The sequence below is a fragment of the Dama dama genome, chromosome 17 (assembly GCF_033118175.1).
Source record: "Dama dama isolate Ldn47 chromosome 17, ASM3311817v1, whole genome shotgun sequence".
Taxonomy (NCBI): domain Eukaryota; kingdom Metazoa; phylum Chordata; class Mammalia; order Artiodactyla; family Cervidae; genus Dama; species Dama dama.
Window position 1 is genome coordinate 45,618,750 of NC_083697.1, and position 16,692 is coordinate 45,635,441.

The window sequence follows — 16,692 nt, forward strand, 5'->3', positions numbered from 1 at the left end:
AGAAGCTGAAATTGTATTTACAAAAAGTAATTGCATGATCTGGTTTTGCATGACTGTTAAAAGAAAAATACTATACTAGACACTAAGAATTTTTATTTTTTCTCATCATCACATTATGTTGAGAAATCTTTTACAAACTGAAATGATGTTTCATTGACCTAGATTTAAAGAAAGTCCTTTAATCAATAGTATTCCGTCTATAGCTTGTTTTTATTATATTTCATTTATGACATTTTAAACTACTCAAATCCAACTACAAGAATGGATCACAAAAAAAATATGTCACTAAGCCACCAATTCATAAAGTTGTAATCAATAAATGTAACAGTGAAATTGTTAAAGTAGCCTTTGCTATGCTTAGGGCTTTTGAAGACAGTAACCCTTTCTTAAGACCTAGATAAATAATCCAGGTGCCAAATCCTTATTTTATTCATAGGATTTATTTGTTTTCTTCTAGGGTAAATCAGCCCCTTAGGAGCTAACAGCCTGGTAGAAGAGGGATATGTGAAAAATTAATACAGTCAGAGAAGAGCAGAGGAGTTTATAAGAAAAGACTCTTGAGTAGAGAGAAAGATACAATTAACCATACCAAAGAAAGTAAAGGAAGGCTTCAAAAAAAGGCCGCACACTAGTCATCTTAAAATAACTGAATATTATTAATAATAATGTAAAATTATTATTAATTTCAATGGCTAACAATAAAGAATGATTAAGAAACTATGGACCATTTTGACAGTCGTCAAGAAAGCCTAAAAAATAAGGTCTTCCAAAACTTTTGATGATTAGGAAAACATAGATGATATTATATTTAGTGTAAAGGATTCAACTCACAATTCTCTATACAGTAAAATTTCAATTATATAAAATAAATATATATGCAGAAAAACAAAATTCACTGATCTGATGTATTATGAGTGATTTTAATTTTCTTATTTATGTATTCCATAAATAGTTTAAGCTTAAGTTTGTCTTTAATATGAACAAAATGACTTCTGCTTTTTGGAGGGGGAGACTCATGGTTAACATTGCACGTCAGAGACGAGATTTTTCCTTTTGTGTGAGAGAGGAAAAGGACAGAAACTTGGGGAATAATTCACTTTAGAGGACTAGAAAGTGAAGCCATAAATTAAAAAGAGAAAAGCAGACCAAGAATAAGCAACATACAGTGTCACATCCCAGGGAAAGGATTGGTCACAATATCAAATGCTACAATGAGTTCAAGAGCAACAGAGATTGAGAAAGCCCATTGCGTTGTAGGGATGAAGAGGTCAGAGGGTGAACCCTGAGACTGTCGAAGAAAATGTGGTATTGTAATAACGGATTTGGAATCAGGAAAGAACAAAATTTAAGAAATTTGACTTAACCTCCTAGAAATATTTTGTTTTGATCTGATGTTCATTAAAAAAAATGTTTGTAATACATATAAATGCCGAAGTATTACCAACATTCAGTAAAAATGAATTGCTGTTTATGATACATATATAGCCTATAAATTGTCTATATATATATATTCTATTTATATGTAAATATACTAATGGGCTTCCTAGGTGTCACTAATGGTAAAACATCTACCTGCCAATATAAATGTATATGCGTATGTATATGTGTACATATTTTTTAATTCAGATGAAAAAATGGAACTCATGCCAGGTATTTCAGCAGATGGGATTAGTATGATGAATGAGTCAAACAGCTGTAGACACAGAGGTTAGAAAGCTGCTTCCACCCCCAGGACTGTACAGAACTAAGGAGAAGCTAATATTATATAAAGTCAGGAGTGAAGTCAGGAGCTCCTTAGCAGGAGTGAAAATAAAGGAAATGAGACCCCTGCTGAGGACACCCCGTGAGGCAGAAAAGGGGAGACTCCTTTGACTTCTCCCTTCCTCCCACCTTCAGTGTCCCACCCTGACCAAGTCTCACAAAAGCCAGCGCTTGAGCCTGGACTGTGTGGTTCACAGGAATCAGCTCTCTGGGATGCAGAGCAGAAGAGAGAGAAGGGGGTGGGAAGTGCACTTGAGGATATTTGTACAGATAGAGAGGAGGCTGAGAAACAGCATTTTTAATGGACTAAATGTTTACCAAAACACCCTATGGAATATACTATTTTGCGTCTTTCATAACTAGACTGGTAAAATCTTGTCTTGATCGCAGAAGTATGGAGTAGATAAAGTTAGAGGGTTATTTTCAACTTGCAGATTTTAGTGTATCATAAAAATACTTCAGTTGTGTTTAAATGCACTTTCCTGCAGTGGTTTTCACATGAAATATTCACATAATGGATTGACAGAGTCCAGAGAGTATTACCAAAAATATCTGTAGTACTTACAGATTTAAAATTCAAGATTTTGCCTCAGAAGCAGCTTCAAACTTAATTTTATGCATATAACAGTTTTTTCAACCTATAACATGCTTTCTGTAGAGGAAATGGCTTATAAAATTTAATATTCAACAATAATGTCTTTTGTGGAAGAGTTATAGTTATCTCTAAAACATGTTCTACATCTCTTCACTGTTAGAACATATTTCTCTTACTGATATTGAACTTGGTAAAATGTATTCCCAACATGGGTGTTCTCTCTTTTATACAAAGTCCAGGCTTAAATATTAATGAACCCACAATGCTTAAAAACCAGAATCTTCTTATTGTTTTCACAGTTACTTTGTTTTTACTCCCAATCTTGCACCATGTTTAGGGAGGAGCACAATTAATTTTAATAGTCTTTTTGGAGAAAAAAGCAAGAAAATTTCACTCAGGAAGCGTATCACCTTTGCTTCTTGTCATGACTTGAATTAAACATATCTGAGAGCTCACATTTCTATTTAAAAATTGAATATATTTTTCATTGCAGACGTTTAGAACAGAACTCAATCAAGGTCATCCCTCCTGGAGCTTTCTCACCATATAAAAAGCTTAGAAGAATGTGAGTGAATAATATTCTGAAATCAATGAAATTTTAAAAAATTATACAGGTCATGAACATGCAAAGACATCCATTTAAGTATGAATATTTAAGTGTTTGACAGCTTAAATATTAAGCGATGTGACTATCTGGTTGCTAGTTCTATAATAGTATAATGTTAAAAGCTAAAATATTAATTTATTAAGTTCTCTGTAATTTAGCATACTAATTCACACTAGTGTGAACATATGTGGTCAATATATTATGCAGTCAAATAATTAACTGTTCTGTTTTCTAAAATAAGACATGCCGTCTTTAATAATAATTTAGAAAAATAGCCAATAATTGATTTACAAGTGTGATTTTTTAAAAAGTTTAGGATGCTTCAGATGTTGCAAATATTATACACATACTGATAGGTGCAAAACTGACATGGAAAGGCAATAAATAGCTTTCTCCTGCAGTAAATCTCACTGACATTATATTTAATTTAACCTAACCCTATTTTTAATCTTAGCGACCTGAGCAATAATCAGATCTCTGAGCTAGCACCAGATGCTTTCCAAGGACTACGCTCTCTGAATTCACTGTAAGTATTGACCACATAACTGGAGGAAAGTAGAATGCATAAGGAATAATGGCTCTATGTTTTAATTTGGATTTAGGGGATATGTTCCTTTATGTGTTTTACTATGAGTTATTAACAGTATTAATTATTATAAGTCATTAGTGAATTTTATCATTTTTATGGAGAACTGCTACCTGTCACTAAAATCAGCCAATTTTTAGGGGTTTATATTTTAGAATTCGATAGTTTTACTGTTTAGAGATTGAGTATGAGCCCCTTTTTTGACAGTGTTTTCTTACAGAAGTAAAGGGAAAATGTTTACTTTGGAGGCTCCAATCAGCACTGCATTTATAATCCCATACCTAAACCCATAGTCACTGTCACTGGGGACAATTACAGTCCCATTTAGAAATGATACTAGGTAAAGTCGTGCAGAGAACAGTGAAAGATAACCGGTGAAAGGACCTCCCTCCAACCCTCTACTTCATCACCTTAAAGACTTCCCTGAAAGAACCAGCTTTAATCTCTCAAAGAACAAATATAAGAAAAGTATGACAGCTTTTTAATGTCAAAAGGACTTCCAGGGAGATTGCTGTATTAATTAGAGTGACTCTAAAGTGAATTTACAGAGACTGTTATTCCTTCAAATTTGTATAAAATCTTCAGAAGTCCACTAAGTAGAGTATATATTATTTCAAATTTTAATTTTAGAGTTTAAAAATGAAATCTGGTTTCTTTGTTTGAGGAGATGCTTACAGAAGAGTTCTTATTGATGTAAATTACTGCAGTGCTCTTAGGAACTTCCGAAGTCAATAGTAGCCAGTGAGAATTTCAGGATACACATGTGTGATACTTAGATAAACACCTGGGGTTTGTAGAATACTTTACACTCATACTAAGGGGAGGAGATGTACCAGCTTATCTGGATTGTAAAGAGCCTCTTGATGAAAGTGAAAGAGGAGAGTGAAAAAGTTGGCTTAAAGCTCAACGTCCAGAAAACTAAGATCATGACATCCAGTCCCATCACTTCATGCCAAATAGATGGGGAAACAATGGAAACAGTGAGAGACTATTTTGGGGGGCTCCAAAATCACTGCAGATGGTGACTACAGCCATGAAATTAAAAGATGCTTACTCCTTGAAAGGAAAGTTATAACCAACCTAGATAGCATATTAAAAAGCAGAGACATTACTTTGCCAACAAAGATCCGTCTAGTCAAGGCTATGGTTTTTCCAGTGGTCATGTATGGATGTGAGAGTTGGACTGTGAAGAAAACTGAGCGCTGAAGAATTGTTTCTTTTGAACTGTGGTGTTGGAGAAGACTCTCGAGAGTCCCTTGGACTGCAAGGAGATCCAACCAGTCTATCCTAAAGGAGATCCATTCTGAGTGTTCATTGGAAGGACTGATGTTGAAGCTGAAACTCCAATACTTTGGCCACCTGATGCAAACAACTGACTCATTTGAAAAGACCCTGATGCTGGGAAAGATTGAGGGCAGGAGGAGAAGGGGACGACAGAGGATGAGATGGTTAGATGGCATCACTGACTCAATGAACATGAATTTGAATAAACTCTGGGAGTTGGTGATGGACAGGGAGGCCTGGCGTGCTGCAGTCCATGGGGTCGCAAAGAGTCGGACACGACTGAGTGACTGAACTGAACTGAACTGATGCTGGTCTGCTCAGAAAACTGCAGTTTTCTTTGGACCAGAAAAAAAAAAAAAGGAAAACTATCACTTCACCTGCAGTGTCTGCCTAGGTTCATTTTTGTTTGTTTGTTTGTTTTAGTATATGAAGTCCAAAACCAGGGAAACAACTGCTGGCAGAAAATGTAAAGTGCAATCATGCACCCTTTTGGTTGACTCTTTGAAACCATACCTTTTATTTATCTTGGTTATATCGTGACTGGCACATGGGCAAATGGTGAACATTGAACAAGTTATCCACTCCTGTATTCTTGCCTGGAGAATCCCATGGACAGAGGAGCCTGGCAAGCTACAGTCCATAGGGTCCCACAGAGTCAGACACAGCTGAAGCAACTTAGCATGCACACACACACACGAACAAGTAACAGGTGGATTCAGTTTAATTGGGCACCAAGCTTAGAACCTGCAAAATTCCTGGCAGATGGTAAATGTATAATATCTATTGCTGAATGCATTACTTGAATGATATTCTATTGAATACCCAAATTGGTGCCAACTTGATCTGATCATTTGTTCCCTAAAGCCCTCTTTCTCTTATTCTTGACCTAAAGACATATCTTAGTACTGCTTTACCCTTTCTTAATGCCTTTACTCCTTGAGTCTGACAATATAGAATTCTCTTTTGTTCCTGCGTTTTTAAAATTGTTTCTTCTCTGACTTACATTTTTTAAAAAATCTGTATTCTACGTAAATGACTTTTTATGTCAAACCATATAACTATACCACTAGAATCTATACAAATGGTATGTCTACTTGTACAATATAGTACCCAGACTTATTTCCTTAAGAATTTTCTTCATATTTTATAATTTATCCCACCTCTCACTGACATCTTAAAAGGGAACAGCTTTTTCCTCACTCTGATTCATCTCTCTTGCATTGTCATTTCCCTTCCTTTCTGAACAGAAGTCAGGTACAGCTGCCAAACGTATTTTGATTCTCATTTCAGCTTTTTATTTTACATTTTATAATATCCATTTATTTCTTTTCCAGACGAATGTTTCTGACTCTTAACGTATATATGCCCATTGTAGAGAAAATTTTTTAAAATATATAGATAGATAGATGCAAATTCAAATGACCTCTGAATGGCAAATCACCTACAATCTAGAGATCATCCACTTTTTTCTAAGTATATATGAGTATATTTTTCTAAATGAAATTATACTGTAATATATTCTTCAGTATTTTGCTGTTTTAAACTTAATATCATAAGGGTTTCCCAGGTGATACTAATGGTAAAGAACCTGCCTGCCAGTGCAGGGGATGCAAGAGATGCGGTTTCGATCCCTGGGTCGGGAAGATCCCCTGAAGTAAGAAATAGCAACCCACTCCAGTATTCTTGCCTGGAAAATTCCATGGAAGAGGAACCTGATGGGCCACAGTCCATGGGGCCACAAGGAGCTGGATGTGACCGGCACAGATCATACATAAATACTTTCATGTCCCCAAATATTTCTTCAAACATGATTTTTATCAATGTGAAATATATATTTAGCCAATCCTCTTCTTTAGAATCTGGGAACATTTTATTTGTATTTCATTTTTCACCATTATAAATTAGGCCACAATTAATATTTAGCACATAAAATATTGTATTTGTCTCTGATTTTTTCCCTTAAACTCCTGAGAGAAACTACTTACTAAAAACTTATATACACATTTTTATAACTCTTGATTGTTGTTATTATTCAGTTGCCAAGTTATATCCCACTCTTCACGACACCATGGACTGCTTAGAGAATAGCTACAACTCATTTGTCCCCTTAAAAATATAATTTCTGTCTTTTCCTTCACATTATTATGGTCCCTCACCTCCTTTATGAGGCTGAGAAGAGAAGGGCGTCATTGCAGACCTGTTGTCAGTAGCCAGCATGATGAGTCGATTGTTTTCATTTCCTTGCTGTTGAAATTCTCTCATTTCACCATTTCTGTGAATAAGATAATCCCTTTGATTTATTCCTGTGCTAATTTTTACTTCATTTCCCTCTTCAAACAATAAATATTCATCAATCCCATGTTAGAACATCACTGTGTGTCAAAGCCTAGGCACTAGATGTTCTAAAGTGATTGTTGAGGTTCCTGCACTTTATAGTTACACTTAGCGGCTAATGTGGTGGGGGGCGGGGTGAGGACACAAGGATGCATTCCTACTCATATTTCTTTGGGGAACATACATTTTAAAAAGTCTGTATAAATATTAATGATCACTGTCTTTGCAAATTTTACATTTCTGATGTATATACATTATATATTTAAAACAAATATTTTACACTTATATGGATTCCTTTCACTCTTAACCATTGTGATAATTCTAAATGTTACCCCTTTGAAGAACAATGGATTCCAGGTTAGCGTTCTGCTTTGTTATATCCCGTGTGCTTTCATAAAAAGAGCTGTGTGTATTTGTGTATAAAAACATGACACATTAACAGTGGACATTTCTGTGAAAGGACAGTTAAAATTATAAATCATGTTAATTTTTCTTAATTTTTTGTTTTTCTCTGGTTTCCAAACCTTCTACCATAAACACACACCATAATCAGGGGAGAAACATTTCCAAATTAAAGTTTGTTTACTCTGCTGTGGCTTTATGATATATGGAGCTTACTAACCTCCTTTATGCCTGAACATGTTTGTTTGGATAAATTTGTTTTGCTGGCTGGTCTCTAAGTTTACTTCTTTTTGTTTGTTTAAATCATGTGTTTTCTAGTGTCCTCTATGGAAATAAAATCACAGAACTCCCGAAAAGTTTATTTGAAGGACTGTTTTCCTTACAGCTACTGTAAGTATTTGATTGTTTTTCATCGGTTGAACCTAAATATTATATTTTACTCACTGTACCATCTTATATTTTCATGAAGGCTTCAGAAAAATTTGATCCAAAATGACACAGTTTAATGAAATGGAAAAGATTAGTGAAGCTAACATTGATGATGGTTATTTATTTGAAGACACAATACTTTGAAATTGTCCCCAAACCTTTCTTTCCACAGTGTCATAAATGTGAGTGTCCCAGCTGTTCTGTCATTTCAGGTTTCTGCAATCTTTGCCCTTTATGAAATTTATCTGTTTTGATTTAATAGTACTTAGGAAGGAGAAAGACATGGTGATATGTTTATTCATGTTTGTCAAAAAAAATCTCTAACAGTGACAATACTAGAATAAAATCCCCCAACACAAAAAAGGTCTCTTGTAGTCTAGGACAGAGTGTTAACAAACTAATCTTTAGTGAGAGAATCATCTGTAAATTTCCTGGATTTTAATATTTAAAGACCACTCTGCTTAGAGAACAGCTACAACTCATTTGTCTCAAAAGAAGTATTTATGATACAAATTTATAAGAATAAGAATTGACTCCAGATGTCATAATGAATGCTCATATGAAAATGAGATTGAAAAAAACATATGTTAATACTAAGATTGTTAGTGTTGGATCATCAAAATCTATTCATATCCCCAAACATTTATAGGATATCTCTTTTGGGGCACACACTGACCTAGCTGCTATGGAGGAAAAGATGAGTATGCTACAATTTCTGCTCTCAACTAGCTCACAGCCAGTTTACTTTAAAATTCTTAAGTTTAGAATGCTGTTTTCTCTTTTGAGTGTATGCATTTGTTGGTGTTAGGTTTGTACCATTTACTTGGTAAAAATGTGTTCCTAATCCCACAAACTTCCAAAATGTGGATCTTTTTCTTTACTTGATAAATGTATGGTTATCATTATATCCTATTATTCATATTTTTAACTGTTTATTATTATGCAGAAGCATATTATATATCACAGCCCTATCCATACTCACACACACATACACACATCAAACAAATTGTTAACAAAGCAATATTTAACCTTATTATATATAGTACTGTCAATTCTGTTCCATTCTCTCTTCTTAATGCTATATAACCCAATAAATTCATTTTACAACAAACCAATCAGCCATGCTAAATACTGACTTTTGTAACCTAGTGATTTTATTTGGGCATCAAATTATTTTACAACCCTTGCAAGGAAGTTAGGTATAGCTGTGTGCTACAGCCAAGTGTTGTCCATTTTTTATGTGCTTTTCTATCAGTTCTTCCACAATTTCCTAGCACTGTTCTCTTTACCATTTTCTTCTGATTTCTTCTGCTACCACTGCCCCGTGTGGTATCGACACTTAAAGTTGCACCTTTTTTTCCTTTCCTCCCATACTTATTGGTAGTTGATGTAGTAAATGGGTTAATAAACCCTTGGAATCTCTATGTAGATAAATCTTACTCAAAAAACCAGCTTTCTCACTGTGCCTTAAATTCTGTCCCTAGACTAAGCCTGCCGGGACTAACAAGGCACAATTGACTCTGTAAGGTTAGCTGAGAATTTGATTCAGTTAAGCTTCTTAGATCCATTTGAACAGATGAGATATTTGGGAGAAATAGGTAAATGGAAGGAACGAAAGAAAGTAGTGTTCAATATTTCTCCCCCGACTTCTGGACCACCTGAAAGGAAAGTAAGTACAAAATTCTCAGAGAAGCACTTTCTTTCGTTGTCTCCCAGACTCCCTGCTTTCTCCCTGTTATTAGCATTCTGCTGCCTGACTCCTCTTTTAGTTAGCTATATGCCGTCTATCATGGCCCTGAGTGAGGAGGTACCTCAAATCAGGCCTATAAGCTCTTAGGAAAGGATTCTATAGACCACAGAGAAGGCCAAAACTGCAGTTCCTAAAAGAAGATTGAAAAAAAAAAACAAAAAAACAGCTCTGATCCCTGGTTCAGGAACATGGTGTGGACAAAAAAAGAAAGAAAGAAAACACACCTAAATAGTATGTCCATAAAAAAATAAAAAGAAGCAAAGTGAAAGTGTTAATCACTCAGTCGTGTCTGACTCTTTGTGACTCCATGGACTATAGCCCGCCAGGCTCCTCTGTCCATGGAATTTTCCAGGCAAAAATACTAGAGTGGGTTGCCATCCGCTTCTCTAGGGGATCTTCCCAACCCAAGGATCAAACCCAGGTCTCCTGCATTGCAGGCAGATTCTTAACCATCTGAGCTACCAGGGAAAACGCAAAGGTTAGTTAAAACATAAAAAAGACAAGTACAGCAAAGAGAACTACCACGAGGAAGTCCTGACTTTGAACAGGCAGAGAGTTGAGATATTTAAAAAGCAAGTAAAACTGAAATACCCTTTGTTAACCACAGAGGGTCTGTTGGGCAAATTGCGAAACAGTATTCAGTGCGTTAGATAGAAAGACATCACACCCAAACCATATAGCACATATTTTTGAGCTGCCAAGTATTTGTTAAAATCCTAAGCATCAAAGCTCTGAACTAAATGGTGAGAGAGAATAACTATCAAAAACTTTTCTGCCCCCAGAAGGCTAAACTCTCTGCAGGCAAACATGTGGGCCTGTATAAAATAGTTGATGAAACTAGGTAACACTGACTAACTTGCTTTGGAAAGCAGAGGAAGGAGCTTGTTTGTTGGGTGGAAATTGTATTCTGAAAAAGTCTTGCTCTGGAGAAAGTGAGCCTCCTCTGAGGTCTTGATAGGCCAGATGGTTGAGGCAGATGGAGAGCAGGACCCGTGTATTCCCATAGTTGAAGCAAGCATGAATAAAAGCACAGACAAGGTGACATGTAACCTGTAAGGATGACGTTTGCGCCAGATCTGTAAGCCATGGCTCCACATAATCCTAATATTGAATATTGGTAAAATATATGAGAAAATGGAGAAGGAAATGGCAACCCACTCCAGTATTCTTGCCTAGAGAATCCTGTGGACAGAGGAGCCTGGTGGGCTGCTGTCCATAGGGTCACGCAGAGTTGGACATGACTGAAGCGACTTAGCATGCATGCATGCACTGGAAAAGGAGATGGCCACCCACTCCAGTGTTCTGGCCTGGAGAATCCTGGGGATGGGGGAGCCTGGTGGGCTGCCGTCTATGGGGTCGCACAGAGTCGGACACGACTGAAGTGACTTAGCAGCAGCATATGAGAAAAAAAAGTTTGTGAGATACGGTGCCAAACAAAGTGGATTGGATATCTATACTGCAGAATAGAGCTTCCCTGATGGCTCAGTGGATAAAGAATTCGTCTGCAATGCAGGAGACATGGGAGATGTGAGTTTGATCCCTGGGTTGGGAAGATCCCCTGGAAGAGGAAATGGCAACTCACTCCAGTATTCTTGCCTAGAGAATCCCATGGAGAGAGGAGCCTGGCAAGCTACAGTCCATGGGATTGCAAAGGGTTGGACATGACTTAGTGACTAAAGAACAGCAAGAGTTTGGAAAAGGGAATCAAAGATCCCATTGGGAATTTTGGGCTATTGTCAGGTCTTGGGTTATTCAGAGCAAATTGGGAGTTACTTCATGGTTTGGGAGAGGAGTGACGTGATCTGATTATGTTTAGAAGTCTCACTCCAGCTACTGTTCTGAAAATGGATTGGACTTCTTTTTCATAGAGCAGCTCCAAGGACTAATGTTTATGAGGACTTTATGGAGCCTTTGAAAGCAAAGGCTTGTCTCACCCACCTTTGTCTATTGCTGTATTTCTGCACCTTCCAGAGAATATCTTTAATAATTTTTGTTGGATAAATGTGTAAGGACCACTAGATTTAGGCAATCCAATCATTAGATATGACCCTTGCTTTATCTGCCATGACCCCAAATCTTCAACCTGTGATACCTCAATAATGACATTTAAATCTTAGTGTCAAGGTTAAAAGAAATGAATTTCTTGATTGTATTTTGTCAAGAACAAGAGTCTTGAAGGTGGGTTAATGAGATACTACACTGTAATTAATTCTATGACTATTTGATCAAACAGATTACTGAATGCCAACAAGATAAACTGCCTTCGGGTAGATGCTTTTCAGGATCTGCACAACCTGAACCTTCTCTCCTTATACGACAACAAGCTTCAGACCATCGCCAAGGGGACCTTTTCACCTCTCCGGGCCATTCAAACCATGTATGTATATAGAATCAGGATCAGATTTGATGACCGTTGTTTTCATTCTGGATTTGAGAGTTGAATTCATTGCAAGTCGTGTGTAAAAGTGTTCTGTATGTGTTTCTGAAAGGCATTTGGCCCAGAACCCCTTTATTTGTGACTGCCATCTCAAGTGGCTGGCGGATTATCTCCATACCAACCCAATTGAGACCAGTGGCGCCCGCTGCACCAGTCCCCGGCGACTGGCAAACAAAAGAATTGGACAGATCAAAAGCAAGAAATTCCGTTGTTCAGGTAATTTCTTACTTTGTGTCACATTTCCCCTGTGTTGCTGAAAACAGTAGTTAATGAGATGTAGAGACAGCTGACCTTCGACTAAATTGCCAAACATTACAGAATTGCATTTCTTTTTCTTCTGCCCATGAAGAAAAATATAAAGAGAACCGTAGACACCATTCACATAGAATCCCTACATGTAACCTTTTTAACACACTATCCAGCAGAAGAAATAAAGGAAGAAAGATGCCTGGGTACTTCAGGCTGTAATCCCAGGGTTTGAATTTAACAGTGGCCTTCTAACTCAGTGCCTGTTAAATCTCGTGTTTGTTGTATTGTTTTCCATTGAGCAATGGTGAAGTGGTTAATTGTTTCTCTGAGAAAGTGAACTGAGACTTAGTTACTTGATTTGCTCAGGTTCAGAAGTAGGGAAAAACAGAGTACTCTGAATTCCTTGCTTCTCACAGGAAAGCAATGTTTTGTTTCTAGCTTTACGTTCTCACATTTTGACCAGGACTGTGAGGATATATATATTTTTTTCTAAAAGGCCATCTTTTAACACTTTGGAAATATTACCTTTACTTATAAAAAGTGAAATATAGGTGCATTGTATTAATATTAAAGAGAAAACTTAGTTCATTGAAAGTTACTATTTGCTTTGGTATAATCCTTTCTATTTTCTCAAAATAAAATGCATTGTTTATGTTTTGGGTAGTACACTACCTAACTATTCCAGGCGTTATTTCACATTCGGCAGTTAATTCTTACTAAAAAGCTAATATCAAAAAAAGCCGTTTATTGTCCATGATTCTAGATGCATTTCTACTCATGGTTATACTTCAGCCACTGCTGTGAATATACATTTTTTTCACTTAATTATCTATAGTAACTTTAGTCCATTCTTAATCTAATATAACTCATATCTCTGCTTGCTGACATTCAGGTGCATCTTCTATTTTTTTTCTCTTTTTTTTATTTAGCTAAAGAACAGTATTTCATTCCAGGTAGGTTTTGCTCGGTAGTAGGACTAACTGCAGACACCTTTTCCTCACTTATAAAACCTAGCTTCTAAAACTTTGATATGCATGCTTTCAAAAGTCCAGTGGATACTCTGTAGCTAGATTCTGCATAGATCACTAGTAACTGTTTCCTGAAAACCTGACCTTTGCATGCAGCTTCTGATGTTAAACATATATATTATTAAACACCCACTTTTTTTTCTCTCTCTCTCACTCTGGCACATTATCTAAAATTTCTCACAGTAGCTAAAATGTTTGAACCTATGGCTTTCTACTTAAATCATTTTCTCTCCTTACGTTGTATATCTGACCTTTCAACCTGTTTTTAAAATATAGCTTCTTGAGCTGGTTTTAAAGACAGACCTTTCTGTTGTCAAAGAACTAGTTCTACATGCAATCAGTCACAAACACACAAAACTGTGTTTTCAATTATGAGATTTACTCTTTTATAGAGATTTTTCTATACTAAAAAAGTATCCCTTACTTTTTGCTTTACTTGGTTTGCTGTGCTTCACTTTTTATACCAAAGCATCAGCTTCCTACTGGTTTATGTGCAGCTGTACTTCGTTTGTGATCTGAAATTCTTGCATCTTTGGACTCGCAGTATAACAACTCCATGAAAGCAGGATTGACATCCACCCTGAAAGTATCATGAGCACCCAGTGCCTTGAATAACTTAGTTGAATGGAGTGTTTCTTAGAAAAATAATTGAAATATTTTACCACTGCAGTCTTAACACTGTCAAAGCTGATGATTCTAGAACTAGCTCTTTGAAGTATGTTTCTTTACTTATTTCTTCCTTGCCTGCCAATTGTGTAAAATGCCTCTTGACTTGTTTGTTTTAAACTATTATTTAAAAATACATGTTAGTAACTCATTGGCTACATTTGTAATCTCCTGGGTATATTCTCGACTATAGAATATTTTAATAGTTATAAATAAAGATATTTCTAAACTGTTAGTGTAAAAAAGAACACATTTTCTCTTAAGAATTCTAGGTTTGGTCTCTATTTTAAGGAACTATACCTTGCTTGCCATTGTTGAATTATAATATGAATAATTTTATGCATTTAACTGATTTTGTTTTATCACATATTTTGACTTGAATGATCAGTAATATTTTGTATATTACACTGGCTCCAGAAGTAACATGTTGAAAAGAAAAATTGACCTTCACTGGCAATCTTCAAAATTTATTATTTTTACCCAATTATTAAATAGAAAGTCATCTGATAACTATTACCCAGAAAAAGTTATATTGAAAAACAGAACCCCCCCATAGGATATAACATTGATATTACTTAAATGTCCAAATTAGAGAAGTTAATATAATTATTATCAAAATATTCAAACTATTACATTTAAATATGCTTTTTCAATAATTAGAAATTAGTATTTCAGATTCACCAAGTAAAGAACAAAATCAGGTTGTTTTCAAAATTTTGTTAATAAGATTCAGTTCAGTTCAGTTGCTCAGTCGTGTCCAACTCTTTGTGACCCCATGGACTGCAGCACACCAGGCTTCCCTGTCCATCACCACCTCCCAGAGCTTACTCAGACTCATGCCCATCGAGTCAGTGATGCCATCCATCGAGTCAGATATGCATTGAGTCGGTGATGCTGTTAATAAGATTAACAGCAGCCAAAATAGGTTTTGCGAGGAAAAAAAAAAAAAAAAAACCCTCTATATCAGATATCATGGCTTAATTGTCAATTTCTGATTATTCAGTTTACATGATTTAAAAGCGTAATTCTAGAAGTCAGGACTCAGAAAAATTATTTGAGCCTCTGCTCCCTCTCCCCCACCCCCAGATATTAATTAAAATCTAAGCTTACTGAGAGAGTAGTCATAAAATAAGTATTATTGTCATTGCATTGAATGCAGATTATTTTCAATGTAAAATACCTCGTGTATCTGTCATTTTACACTTTATTCCCTGCATTTTCTTTATTTCACTTTTAAAATAAAAACTTAAACCACAATACGACAGATCCTCACGTCATGTCATAAATGTCATGACATTAATTGCCAAATGTAATGAAACTATTATATTCAACTTTGCGAACTTCTTCCAAGATCCTGATTCCTTTTAATTCAGTAACATTATTTATGAGTTGGAAACGTCATTAAAATCATGTAAGCCACAAGACCTAAGGTTTTGTCCAAATTTTCCAGTGGGAGTCCTTGATGATCAATCTCATAATCTGCATTTTATTTCATTTTACGTGTCTGTTTGCCTACCACCATTCTGGATGGCATCTAGATAGTACAATGATCACTCAGAACAAAATTTATCTTGTAAAGAGAGTTCATCTTTTAAAGGGCTTGACAAGAACTTAATTTGTGCTATGCATCTTGTATGCCATTGCTTTTCCTGTAAGACCACTGTGCTTCACAAAATGATTATGAAAGTTTACAAAGCATGACGGTTCCTGTCACACCAGGCCATTCCCCAATAATTGCCACAGTCAGGGAGGAAGGACTAGACCTTAGTGAGTTTTATATATACTATGTGAATCTTACTTGGGTCTGCTCTATCTTTCTTTCCTTCTGGGTGATCTTTACTTTTTCAGGAATTCACCATTTGGGCTGTAAGTAAAAGTGTCTGATCTGAAACATAATATCCTCCCTTTTCAATCCTGATGTATCTTCTTTTAGTCTCACTCTTTTGCGCCTTCTTATTTGTTTTTATTTTTTTCAAGAAGACACCACAGATCTGTTGAGCCTCTCTGTTGTCCTTGTAGCGCACCTTCAACTTCTCCCTGGATGTTGTTCCCGAAAAAGCTGTTGTTTCCATTCTGCAGTTCTGAGGAACGCGGGAGGCACCTTTCAGTATAGCCCCTTCTTTGTGTTTCCAGGAACTCTTCGGTAGTAATACTCTTACTATGGTCATAAACATTCTTGCGGGAAGAATGCATGTCATGTAAACAGTATTACGTTTCCAGAGCGTCTGTAGCTTCTCTCCTGCTTCCCTCCATCTCTCCTCTTGGTCTTACCCTTGGCCTAGTGGATGGTGTAGTGGTTATGTAGCGAGATTTTCTGTTGTGCTTGATCTAACCATGTGGTTGCCAGGTATGAGTAAAACATGGTTCCGTCAAGCACCATGGAACGTCACGCAGCTTTCTACAGCATGACAAGCTGCTGAGGCTTAAATCAGGATTTACTTGTCTCTTTTTATAAAATCCAAATGAACAAAAGAGGGCTTTTTAAGCATTTCTGAAGATTATGTGAGAGGGAGAGAATAATAAAAGACCATAGAAAATTGAAAAACCTGAGTCCATCTATTTGC

The 16,692-nt window shown here is 36.1% G+C and overlaps 1 protein-coding gene across 2 annotated transcripts in view; it reads left to right on the forward strand.

Annotated features, from left to right (window-relative positions):
• The window catches only part of SLIT2 (slit guidance ligand 2), a 385,924-nt gene that overhangs the window by 275,611 nt on the left and 93,621 nt on the right, over positions 1-16,692 (forward strand). Inside the window, exons 10-15 of one of the 2 annotated variants that reach the window (XM_061164461.1) lie at positions 2,850-2,921; positions 3,418-3,489; positions 7,888-7,959; positions 11,982-12,125; positions 12,238-12,401; positions 13,364-13,387. In XM_061164461.1, the coding sequence (XP_061020444.1) occupies positions 2,850-2,921; positions 3,418-3,489; positions 7,888-7,959; positions 11,982-12,125; positions 12,238-12,401; positions 13,364-13,387 (548 nt within the window). The remainder of the gene's footprint in view (positions 1-2,849; positions 2,922-3,417; positions 3,490-7,887; positions 7,960-11,981; positions 12,126-12,237; positions 12,402-13,363; positions 13,388-16,692) is intronic. The other variant, XM_061164462.1, reaches the window with a different exon arrangement.